The following is a 13530-nucleotide window of genomic DNA, read 5'->3' as shown; positions in this document are numbered from 1 at the left end:
TCAAGGCGCAATTGGATACTTCCACTGAGTCACATCCGGATTTACCCGGTCCGGGTTCAGAAAGTTGCATATTCGTTTTTTCCGCGGAGAAGCGATAGGGGGAGATGAAGCACCCACCAAACAACCCAGAAAGTGTTGTAGAACCATCAGAACAACTCTCAACCTGCATAATTAAGGTCCTTTTTGCTAAAATTGTTGCGTAGGGCTACTTTAAAAATGACAAACTCTAGTTGGTAACCTAGCCAGGTTAATTTCCCTCTCTTCTCAAACCGACTATTCAAACATGTTTATTTAAGATGTGGGCTAGGCTATATGAAATGCCTGAATGTGGTTGATGTATGTATAGAGGCACGCATGCTCCCTGATCTTGGCTTCAAGCTCATCCTGCTTGTCGCGCACATCTGAAAAAAAATCTCCTGTGCACGACCTGCCTGCGCGAGGCTGAAATTTCTCGTGCAACAGAGGAAATGACGCAAATTTGACATTGTCGCGCTACCGGTTGGGAGCGGCGAGTATGTAGTACCCATTACTCAGGGGCCATAGGGATCCATGACCCCGGCAGTATTAGTTCATATTGGGTTCCCTGTCCTGAATTAGATTATCCACACGGTAGACTGTTACTCCGGGGCCATTAGGGTGCATCATTTGCCCCAATTTTGGAAATTCAACTTGTACCCAATGAAAATATTAGCTGGATTAAATAGTATTTAAGGGGTCCACCAAGCCTCTAAAGTTGCTTCTTAGCAGAGCCTGTATTCCCACTCTGGAAAAATCAGTTTTTCGTAAATAACTTCCAAAATAATGCATTTAGGCCTACAGTGTCAATGAAAGTTGAATATAAATGTGATATCTCTAGCTTCATTGGTTTCTAAAATATTGCATTTTCCCCCTATTTTTAGCGTTTCTTTGTCCCAATATCTATAAAAAGCAGATGTGAAGGTCCTTTTTTTCATATTAATGGAACCAAAGCTACAAAGATATATACAAATATTATTCTTAATAACTAAGCACCTTATGATTGATGTTTTATCATCAAAGAACACACACTCTTTACATGTTTCCCTTCCTCTTCCTCAGGTTTGGTGTTTTCTTTCTGTCTGCTTCCACCACCTGCAGAACATTCTGGTAATGTTCTTCTCCTCTTGCAGAGCCTATGTAGTCTGTGCTGAGCTTCACATTACGCTCTGCGCTGTCATTGACCACATTCATGGACTCCAAGTGAATCAAGGCCTCATCTTGGTGGTTGCAGTGTTCAGTGGCTGTTGACACATCATGGAACGACCTGCAGTTCTTCTAGAATTTGCTTCAGTATTCACATGTTTCAGCAGTGATCTCCAAGAGTGCAATGAAGGCCTTCGAGAGACACCAGTGGTACTTCACAGCTGAGATGGTACCACTAGCCTTCTTCAGTAACAAGGTACCAGCCGAGCACAAGAAATCGCTGGGCACCAGCTTGCTTGCTGTCAAACCATCTACCTCCTGCACACGTCCAAATGACAGATATGGCTCAGGTTTCAGCAAACCCAAATTGCCAGGAAAGATAACCCAAAAGACGACACTGGCAAACCGGGTGGGACCTGATATGTGGTATATCTTTCATCTTCTGCAGCTGGACCCTGCTTTCCTCACCACTGACATCTCAACCTGGCCTGCTCACCCAGCCTCCTACACTTGGAGTCCATGAATGTGGTCAATGACAGCGCAGAGCGTAATGTGAAGCTCAGCACAGACTACATAGGCTCTGCAAGAGGAGAAGAACATTACCAGAATGTTCTGCAGGTGGTGGAAGCAGACAGAAAGAAAACACCAAACCTGAGGAAGAGGAAGGGAAACATGTAAAGAGTGTGTGTTCTTTGATGTTAAAACATCAACATCGTGGTGCTTAGTTATTAAGAATTATGCATGTTCTATCTATTCATGGATTACCCATTTGCTCAGTCATATAATATGTTTGTAGGAGGTTTGTCTTACACTTTGAAATGTAAGGTGTTCATAGTTCTAGAATAGGGTAATGTTAGTTAATGGAATATAATTTAAAGCGATGGTTCGGAGTAATTTTATCCTAGGGTCCTTTGCACAATGACCCCGAGCCAAACACCCTCCCAGAACCTGTTTTCCCTTGGTCGAACCCTGGTCGAGTAGCGCTGTCAGAAACGAATGAGTTTCTGCAGTCGTAATGGTACCAACTTTTATCTCGTAAATTACCCCACTAATAATGCCCTGATACAAAACTTACAAAACTTGGTACAAAACTTCTGCAGTAGTACAACTATGACCTTTAGTCCAATAACGAGGCATTAGAAAGTTTGTAAGTGCACCAGGAGTTTATTTAAATAAGACTTGCCTGATTATCTGCTACTATACCGCTGCGTCGACGTTTCTTCCGTGATTTGGGAAAAGCCCGTAAAAGTCCTGGTGGACCCCTTAGATATCAATAGAATTTTATACAATTTCTCATGGAGGTTTAATTTAGTTAGTGTAAAAAAATCTATTCTAGGTACAGATTGATTTTCAAAAAAATTGAAAAAAGTGGGGCAAATGATGTACCCTAGGGGCCATAGGGATCTCGGAAGTATTAGGGTACGTTCAGACTAAGCGTCTTTTTCGCAGCTGCTGGCGTCGGTTTTACATTATAACCCTATGGAGTAGACCGTGTTTTCAAAAAAGTCGTTGATTTTTTTAAAACGCGACCGCAACCGTCTTTTTCTGCAGCTCAGAAGTTGAGAAATATTCAACTTCTAGCGGAAAAACGTCATGCTTTCTTTTTTACAGCTGGCCAATCACAAGCGGATTACCGAGACCTGTGGTTTCCCATGACAACAAGTAAAAAATGGAGAAGAGACTCGTTTTAGTGTCTGAGCATAGGGAATTGTTTGACATGACTTCGCAACTTTACCATAACATACCAAAAGCAATAGCGATATTTTGTATCCACACGTAACTTTAGTTACTTACTGAAAAAGCATAACTTCTTTTGTCAGAAAAAAATACTAAGTCTGAACGTACCCTTAGTTCATATTGGGTTCCCTGTTTTTTTTTTGTTTTTTTTTATTATTATTATTATTATTATTATTATGATCTTCACATTTTAAACTTTTCTTTCACTATTGCCCTTTTATGCTTTTATTTGTTACTGTTTGCTTTTGTTTATGTAAAGCACATTGAATGACCTCTGTGTATGAAATGCGTTATATAAATAAACTTGACTTGACTTGACTGTAACCCCTGACTTAGTTCATTCACACGGTAGACTGTTACTCCTGGGTCTTAGGGGTCTATGTCCCAGGCAGTATTAGTTCATGTTAGATTCATTATAATCCTGACTATCCAGTGTATCTATCAGTAGCATTCCACGAGCGCTGTGTGTCTGTTTATTTTCTCTGAGTGCCCCCCTCCTTTTTCAGTGTGGCCTGCTAGATCAACCGTGTAACACAGCTAAGGTAATTTAAGGCCTATTCATGCTTGTGTGGGTTGCCTTTGAAAATTGAGTATTACTCTTTGCTGCTAAGACATCTTAAAATTCTCTGTGACAATTTGTTTTGAAAGCAATTTTGATAGATCCTCGATGCTACCCATTACCCATCAACCCTGGCAGCAACTGCCCGCAAGCCAGAAAAAAATGGCAGACCAAATATAACATAAGAACAACTTTGTTTATAAATCTAAAGTAGTAGTTCTATTAGTTCTTTTTTTTACACCATTGTAACCAGCAAAGTTAATTCGATATGATTTGTGAGGCATCTGTTAGCCAACTGTCAGGTAGGTAGCTAGTTAACTTTACAATAGAGGTTAGCGGCACGCAGCAGTAAAGAGAAGCAAAGTGTGCCAAAGTCACATCTTAAACCAACTGTTGTTGAAGACACCTACAGTCGTCGTAATCATGTCTTGTGAGAGACCTGTCTAGCTGTGTGTATCTTACCGCCCTCTTTGATGGTGTTGTCTACATGGCTGTTAGTATGCTCTGGCAGATTGTGATGCGAATGGGTGTGTTTTACAGACAGACTGTCAGTGTCTGTCGCCATCTCTGTGCTGCCACGCCGAGTGAACTTTCCTACAATATACGAAACACAGACAAGCCCAAAAAGTTAATCCACATATAACATATAATGCTCAGTATATTCACAAACACATGTACACAAATTACAACACTCTTACCAACTTAACACTAACTAGCTATACATATAATAATAATATGAAGGTAGTGATTGATAAACAGTAAATAGGCAGTGTTGGGAACTAACTGAATACATGTATTCCAGATTATGTATTTAAAATACAAAATATGAGTAACTGTATTTAAATACAGTTACTATTTAAGTGGGTGGTATTGAGAATAAAGTTACACTGATAAATGTAAGGGATTACATTATAACATGTACGTCATGCCTTTTCAAACTCAAATTCAATTGGTTTTTAACCACACCATGTAGCCTATGTATATCTAAGGTGGCTCCTTTCTTTTTCCCTCTGTTTATATTGATCACCTAAATGAAAAACCTCTCAGGGAATGTAGAATGTAAAATATGTTTTGTTATGGTTATGGTTTTGGGATTTTGCAGACGCCTTTGACCAAAGTGATACACAAATACAAAAACAACATAATATTTAAAATATAACAGGGAACAGATTAGAATGTTGGTCAAACTATAATAAGGAGAATAGCAATAATAAACAACAATGTCAATTCAATCAATAGCCTAATAAAATAAACAATGAAAAAGAGGGGAAAAGCAATAATAAACAATAATGTCCATTCAATCAATAACATAAAAAACAATGACATGGTAAGACTATATTAAGGAGAATATCAATAATAAACAATAATGTCAAATTAATCAACAGCCTAATGAAATAAAACAATACCATAATGCATAAGAAGGGCTTAAAGAACTAAGTGCATGTTGAACAGGAATGTCTTTAGACCCCTCTTAAACGACCCAAAACTACCACAGGAACGGAGAGCACTGGGCAACTCATTCCACCAACATGGAACCACTGAGGAAAAGAGTCTTGAATTAGACCTAGTGTCTATGACTGGTCGACATAACAGACGCTCATCAGAAGACCGCAGTGGGCAGTTGGGGATGTACGCCTTGATTAAAATAACTAGGAGCAGATCCAGTCAGTGTCCTATAGGCCAGAGTGAGAGATTTAAATTTAATTCTGGCTACTATAGGGAGCCAATGGAGAGTAACTAGGTGAGGAGTTACATGTGTCCTCTTTGGCTGATTGAAGACCAGGCGTGCTCCAGCATTCTGAATCAGCTGTAATGATCTTATTACACAAGCGGGTAAGCCAGCTAATAGTGAATTACAATAGTCCAGCTTGGAGATGACCATGGTTTGAACAAGAAGTTGTGTGGAATCTTGTGTCAGATAAGGTCTGATCTTCCATAATGTTGTAAAGCATAAACCGACATGATTTTGCAATAGAAGCTACATGCACAGAGAAGTTAAGTCGGTCATCAATTACAACGGCCAAGTTACGTTCCGATCTTGTTGGGGTTGGTGAAGTTGAGTCAAGCTGGATGTTAATCTGTTGGGGAATAGCTGTTTTAGCTGGAAACACCAAAAACTCAGTTTTTGAGAGATTAAGCTGAAGGTGCCGATCTTTCATCCAGGCTGAAATATACGTACGGCATGCAGAAATCCGGTGGGAAATGCTAGAGTCATCAGGCGGGGAAAGACAGGTAAAGTTGAGTGTCGTATGCATAACAGTGATAGTCAAATCCATGGGAGCGAATGGTCTCACCTAAGGAAGTGGTGTAAATAGAGAAAAGCAAGGGTCCTAATACTGATCCCTGAGGTACACCTGTGGTGAGGTCACGAGACTTTGATACCTGTGTCCCTGCCAAGACACGTTGAAAGAACGCCCTTTAAGGTGAGATTCAAACCAGTCAAGAGCTTTCCCTGAAATTCCAAGTTCAGATAGTATAGAAAGGAGAATGTCATGGTTAACAGTATCAAAGGCTGCAGATAAATCTAGTAGAATTAATACTGATGACTGAGCAGAGGACTTAGCTACTCTCAATGCTTCATTCACAGACAGAAGAGCAGTTTCAGTAGAATGACCATTCTTGAAACCAGACTGCATAGGGTCTAGTAGATTATTCTGATGAATACTTGAAGACCACTTTCTTCAAAACCTTTGACAAGAAAGACAGGTCTGTAGTTCCTTCACCTCAGTTGAATTAAGTGTACTTTTCTTTAGCAGAGGTGTAACCCTAGCCTGTTTAAAAGAATAAGGAACTATTCCAGAACTGCGTGAAGCATTAAATGCATGTGTGACTGCTTGCAGAACAGCGGGTGCGATAGGCTGTAGAAGAGTGGACGGGACAGGATCCAATGGGCATGTTGTTGGACGACTTCGCTAAGCAATTGAGAGACTGCTTTCTCATCAAGAGGAGAGAAAGAGTCCAATGATGCTGTACTAACACATGTTTTGTAGTAGACCAATAGGCCTATATCCAGCCAGCATGTTTTAGGACAGTATAGTTTTTTTGTTTCTTGACAGTGTTCTGTAAAAAGGCATGTAACTCCCCCTGTGCTGTTGAAAATCATAAAAAAAACTGTATACTTTGTTAGGGATGTGGTAGCCTTTTAGGCTATGTGCAGACAAAACATCTGTGTTCTTATTTGACACAGTGTTTCATAGCACATAGTTTATTCTGTATATCAATCCATCCTCACTGTAAAGCAGATTGTGGGTTGTTGTTGACAGTACGAGTCTTACAACTTCACGTAACTGTTTCCACTGCTAATAAAATATAATACATAATACAACGTTCATGTATTCCAAAGTATGTTACTCACTTTGAGTAATCTATCGGAATATATTACAAAATACATCTTAGGCATGTATTCAGTAATCTGTAGTGGAATACATTTGAAAAGTAACCTTCCCAACACTGTGAATAGGTTTCTGTCTATGATAATTATTAATGCGCAATATGTAAAATCCTCAGTTATCTACTTAAAGTATATGCCTTCACATACTTTTGTGATGACATTTAACATGTTTAATTCCACTGCTTGGTTGAATTTCCCATTGTCCTACGTAATTTAGAATGACCATTAAAATTATGTTATTTGAACACCTATGAAGTAGATCCATTTTTTTGCCGTATCACACTTGTATATTAATTCGCCAAACTCGTTGTGAAGTTTAAACAAAGATTGTTAAGGCGGAGCAAGATACTTCGTCGTAATTCATGTCTATGGGCGCAAAATGGGGAATCGAATCCTGTCGGCATAAAGAGGCGTGTCGATCACGTATTGATGAGCATACTGTACGTTGCAACTGGCCAACAGCAGTGGAAGTCTCCAGACTGGAATGCTCAAAAATGCTAAAATTGTACCTGAAATGTTCAGAAGGCTTTGAGGATCATGAAAACATGCCCAGGACCAAGCATGCGATTTCCATTGCTAAGGATACATTTGTGCTCATGACTAGAAGTGAAGGTTGAATAGTGCATATCTGCCTAACTTAGCCTGGGAACGGTGGGAAATTCTGACCATCAGTGATGGAGAGTGAGCTGGATGGGAGGATTATGTAATAATATGAGATGTAGTGATTAAGTGTAGGCAAGAGTGAGCATCTTCTCTGTTGACCAGATTGGTGTCAGTATAATAGGAGACTGAGAATGCAGAATCGCAATAGCTACAGCGAGGTAGAGAATGCATTGTCACCGTTAGAATAGCAGTAGAAAAACTGTAAGAAAGAAATGTTATGGTAAGTATGTTCCAGACACTGGAATAAATTGACAGGAAGGTGATTTAGAAGAGTGAATTACGCTTAATTGAGCCTCTCCTCCAGTCAGCATTACTGATTGGTCAATATTCTCTGTTTGATAAGTACCGCTACTATGATCCGTCACTTGTAGATAAGGACACATGAATGCAGATCTACGCTAGATTAGCCTCACTATGCCACATTTCCTCACTACATCTCAACGGCCAAATGGCAAATATGAGTGCAAGGCTGAAAGTGTGCCTGGAACCGTTGCTATGATAAATGTGTGCCTTAAGGTGGAAACTCTGCATTCCAGATCATGAGCAGGTTGTAAGTTATCAGAGCAGCTTAGGGGTCTGGCATATCCTACGTCTGCATTCTGTGCATGCAATGCTGGCTCAGTGTGTGACTATTACATGGTCGTGGCAGGTGGAGATATAGCGTGCCTCCAGATATGTGCAAGCCGGGTGGATGTTTTAAGCAATAAGTATAAGTATATATTGGTATACTCTTTTGATCCCGTGAAGGAAATTTGGTCTCTGCATTTATCCCAATCCGTGAATTAGTGAAACACACTCAGCACACAGTGAACACACAGTGAGGTGAAGCACACACTAATCCCGGCGCAGTGAGCTGCCTGCAACAACAGCGGTGCTCGGGGAACAGTGAGGGGTTAGGTGCCTTACTCAAGGGCACTTCAGCCGTGCCTACTGGTCGGGGTTCGAACCGGCAACCCTCCGGTTACAAGTCCGAAGCGCTAACCAGTAGGCCACGGCTGAATGCCCGAGATTGTGTTGTGTTTGCTGCTGAGCTCACTGTAGCTATGATTTACGGAGCACCATGATCAAGTGGGACACACAAGCACACAGGAGTGGCATCTGCATTGCGCTTGCTTGGCACATGGGGGCCATTCATCCGTTGCACAAGACATGAGAACGATGGGTGTCGGGGCTCAGTGGAGCCATTGCAGCATTTCTCAGAGCTCAGTGGAGCTGTTGCTGCATGGGTCTCAGGGCTCAGCAGAGCTGTTGCCGCGAGGGTCTCGGAGCTCAGTGGAGCAGTTGTTGCATAGGTCCTGGAGCTTGGCGGAGCTGTTGCTGCATGGGCCTTTGGGTTCAGCAGAGCCTTAGTGGCATGAGTCCTGGAGCTTGGCTAAGCTGTTGCTGCATGGGCTTTTGGGTTGAGCGAAGCTGTCGTTGCAATGGTCTTTAGGTTCAGCGGACGATTCCATGGGTCCTGGGACTCGGCGGAGCCTTCATTGCATGAGTCCTGGGACTCAGCGGAGCTGTTGCTGCATTGGTCCTGGGGCTCAGCGAAGCCGTCGTTGCATGGGTATTGGGCTCAGTGGAGCCATTGTTGCAGGGTCCAGTAGCTCAGCGTAGCTGTTGCTGCATAGTTCTTGGGGCTCACCAGAGCTGTTGTTGCATGAGTCCTGGAGCTCAGCAGAGCTGTTGCTGCATGGGTCCTGGGGCTTAGTGGAGCCATCGTTGCATGGGTCCTGGGGCTCAGCAGAGCTGTTGCTGCATGGGTCATGGGGCTTAGCGGAGCCATCATTGCATGGTTCCTGGGGCTCAGCAGAGCTGTTGCTGCATGAGTCTTTGGACTGATCGGAGCCATTGTTGCAGGGGTCCAGGAGCTCAGTGGAGCTGTTGCTGCATGGGTCTCAGCGAAGCCGTTGTTGCATGGGTCCAAGAGCTCATTTCATCCTATCTGTGGCAGCCTTAAGCAACAATTCGACCTGGGCTGGAAGAAAACTGTTAGAAACCATTTACCTAATTAAATAATACAATATTCAGCACAATACAACATACGACAAAGTATACATGATCAGGGGTGCCTGCAGGAATTAATGCTATGATACGCACACCTACTAACCTACTGGCTTGTATTGAAAAAGAAGTATAATATGGTACCTTTAATGCACTGGCAGCCAAATTTGCTTGTTTTCATGATTCAAACCCTTATTAAATTAAGTCAAATGATTTTACGAGAAAGCACTAGGTAAGTCTCTTTATGCTGATTTATATTCATTTTTATCTTGATATTATGAGATTAATAACACTTGGTTGGACTTAATAACACTTGCCTGGTGCTACTTTGAACACATGGCTGCTTTGGTCTGTCCATGTCTTCATCGTTATACACTGCTGTTAGTTGACAGAGACAGTTGGTCCTGGTTTGTAAAAGGAGGCAATCGTATTCTATTGTATAATAGACTCACTTGCTTCAGAAGAGCACCAACAACACCATCATGTTTCCCCATCATTGCACATCATGACATTGGACAGTTCCATATCTCTCTCACCTGAAGCACCTGAACCATTTAGTCATACTGTATGCAGTTTGCCATGCTGATTTCACATCATAATTTCCCAGAAAATACTTGTGAACTCTCAACCCAATCAGCTTTTGGTTACTGTGATATTCAGTATCTTGTCCATTATGATCCTAATTACTGTAAGTCACTCTTTTACAGCTTTTTTATTGATCCGTTTCATCACAAACATCTGCTGATGTCAAGTCGCTGTGCTGATAAATGCCATTGGATGAGATAAAATCTGGAGCTTCAAGTGCTCTCAATAGCTCAGTCAATCCCACATACTGACATGCAACGTTGTCTTTGTCCATGTAAGATACTATCCAAAACAAGACTGGCAAGGCACAAGGCACTGTCTGTTTCAGAATAGTTAAAAAGCCTTTATTTTCATGTCTTGATCATTTTAAACCTGGAGGAGGGGCCTGATGAATGCTCTACAAATAATTATAAATGAATTAATGTAGCCTATTTAGATGTTTTGCATACTTTCACAAATCTTGCTCCGAGCTGAACTAAAAAGTTGGCAACTCTATCCAGATGGATGAATTATTTGGCTTTGAATATAAATATGAACGATGGCTAATATATCAGTATTGGATTTTGTTATGTCAATCTGTGTTGGTTGTTTGATTGTGTTTTACCCATAATTGTTGCCTGCCAACCACCACGGTCAAGAGGTCGCCGGTCATCTGTGAGGCCACTTAAGCTGGAGAAGGAGAAGGTACTTCTTGTAGGAGAAACTTCTAGGTGGTCCTCATGTAGCAGGAAAGGAACACCCATACGCCGTTGGCGCTTCTTGGCTCCTCCCACATGAAACGGTATCGAACCTTTACGCTCACGGTCCTCCCGGCGGTTCTTGAACTGTAAAAATATACACAAATATATAGTTTAAAACCTTGCAGTACACAAACCAGTGCTGGCCCACTGTGATCAGGAAGATCCCATTAGTTTAAGATAGGAGCTGATTTCTAAAGCATTTTTACTTGACTGAATGTGATCTGCTTGAAGATAAATGGATCCCATTAGTTTAAGATAGGAGATGATTTCTAAAGCATTTTTACTTGACTGAATCTGCTTGAAGATAAATGGATGGTATGCACTGCATGGGGCAAGGTGGGTCAAGCAATAGCACAGAGAACCCATGACTTAGATTAATGATCAACACAAGAGCATTCTAGGTTTTACCTTCCTAAAGATATTTATGCCCAGGTCTGAAGATAGATCAGGAACAGCTTGCCTCCTCAGGTTGGTAAGAGACACTTTCCCAAAGGTCTCTGAGCTCAGAGACTTTTCCTCTTCATTACACTTCAGCATGTCCTGTGTAGGGATGGGTATTGTTAGGATTTTATTGATAACGATATTGATACTGCTTATTGATTTCGGTTCTATGGACGCATGTAAATAGCACTATGATCTGCACCCTCTGTCTTTGTTCTTTCTGGCTTGTCCATACTGTCACAATGCTACAGGGGGTTAGAACCCAAATGCACAATAAGATGCATAAATTACAAAGACAGGGATTTAAATACAACAGGAAGGTAATCACAGAACACAGACAATAGGGCAAAGTAAGAGTCCGAACACAAGAATTAAGGACAAAAAAACACAAGTCCATGACAGAAAAAAACTTTAATCTTCTAGAGCTTTGAACCTAAAACTACTTGTTGAAGTAATACTATTTGAGGCATACCTGTGTCTTGTGTGTGTTGACCAATGAGGGAGTCACAGCCACCATAGAGGAACTTCGGGGGCGTGGCAGCGCTGTGTTTGGTGGTTCTGACTGTTTATGGGGTTTTTCCTCCAGTATCTCCCTGAGCCGATGCAGGTAGAACATAAGTGCCCAGTAAACACCTTCCTCTACCCAGTGAGGCTGCAGGAGGCAACGCAGTACTGCCACATCAAAAAACGTGGCATACCGTGCCTTCTGTGAGAAGGACACTGCAACACCATCAGGAGCCGAAAACCTTAAAGTATGGTGACAGTGAGAAACAGAATGGCAACAGACAGACAGAACAGGGTTTCTCATACATTGACTTATTTGTGGCAGCCTGTCACAATATCAACACTGACCGACACACAATGATTTTCTATTTTGTACTATTTAAATTAGATACAATCGTTCACGCCTCTCCTTGCCCCTCTCTCTCCCTCTCTCTCGCAATGTATCTGCCCCTCCTCTGCCTTCACATTTCAAACCATTAACAATCCTGCAAGGAGTTTGTGGCACATAGAAGACGACTGGCTAAATCATGATTAAATCTTGTTAGCATCATGACCACACTGCGTAAAATCTGAACAACTCTGCTAAGTTCTTATCACAACGTCAACTGTGGAGACCAAACTCTTCAATTAAGTTATATGCAAGCATACAAGCCGTATCCCTAAGGTAACGTTACAATACTGTTGTGTTGTTGTGGTTAGCATGTTATAATGTCACAGTTGCTTGTAAATATCGACTACTCAAGTACAGCAAGTTTAACTATGCTATTCATTTTATTCACTCAAACACTGAATGTTTGCTCAATCCTGATGCAAATGGAAAAATTTTTTCCAAGACTCAAAAGGGCTTGTGCCAAGGAGAAGAAGTACTAGTTTGAAATTTTGAAACATGTGGGGAAACTGACAGTCCAACCAGTGGACTATGATAAGCTATCCAATTAGGCTACGTCATGCCCTGAAGGCGGCCCCATGCCGCTACGCGTGGGCATTTTAAAGTTGTCCTTTTTTTGTCCTTTTTATTTTGTAATAAAGACATTTTAATTAAGGAGTGCCTCGGCTATCAGAGAATTCTCTCTACACTGCCTCTTAGGCTACGTTGTCTCCAATATCTGCAGGCTTCAACCAGTGCTGCTGACAGCTGAAGCAGCAAGAGGCAGAGCTGGTGGAGAGGACAGCAACTAACATGCTGTTGGACAGAAGTTTGTAAAAAGGCAAGAGCTGTGATGGACAGCAAACACAGACATATTTAGAAATAAAGCAGAGGACAACAGGTCTAATTTCAGTCAAGGCACCACTACAGATCACTACACAGCAGCATAATGTGTTCTGTCAGTAGTATGTGAAAGGAAGTATTAACCACACCCCCCAGTGCTTAAGTCCGCTACCACCACAAATAGAATCAAATCGTGTGGGAAGCACTGTACAAGAGTAATGTGCTGTATGGTTGAGATGTCTAAACTCCATCGCTACCTTGTTCTAGCCGGTGCCTGGCGTGTATGTGTGTAGTGCAGTAAAGCAATTCGTTACATCGCGAGACTTTCTGTCTCTGAGGCCAGTGGCCCGCCGGCCCACAGTTGCAAGGGTGGTTTTTCAGCTCACAGATGCTAGGGGGAAGCGGGAAGGCCACCATTCACCCCAGAAAAAGTCATATAACCATTCCATGCAATGACTCCGAAGCTGTTAAGTTAGGGTAAATTAAGCTAAAAAACCTGCGTAGTTCCCCTTTAAGCTCAACATATACAGTAGTATCTCTCATTTTGTAC

At 41.7% G+C, this 13530-nt stretch overlaps 1 protein-coding gene across 18 annotated transcripts in view; it reads right to left on the bottom strand.

The window, feature by feature from the left end:
- The window catches only part of LOC125310846 (protein unc-80 homolog), a 285921-nt gene that overhangs the window by 242688 nt on the left and 29703 nt on the right, over window positions 1-13530 (bottom strand). For all 18 annotated transcript variants that reach the window (XM_048268581.1, XM_048268576.1, XM_048268580.1 and 15 more), the window contains exons 8-11: window positions 11739-12012; window positions 11234-11365; window positions 10690-10909; window positions 3920-4051 (exon numbers count right to left, since the gene is read on the bottom strand). In XM_048268581.1, coding sequence (XP_048124538.1) covers window positions 3920-4051; window positions 10690-10909; window positions 11234-11365; window positions 11739-12012 — 758 coding nt within the window. The remainder of the gene's footprint in view (window positions 1-3919; window positions 4052-10689; window positions 10910-11233; window positions 11366-11738; window positions 12013-13530) is intronic.

The sequence above is a fragment of the Alosa alosa genome, chromosome 17 (assembly GCF_017589495.1).
Source record: "Alosa alosa isolate M-15738 ecotype Scorff River chromosome 17, AALO_Geno_1.1, whole genome shotgun sequence".
NCBI classification, from domain to species: Eukaryota; Metazoa; Chordata; class Actinopteri; order Clupeiformes; family Clupeidae; genus Alosa; species Alosa alosa.
The sequence above is the reverse complement of the archived record's forward strand: the minus strand, read 5'-3'. Positions and strand labels throughout refer to the sequence as shown.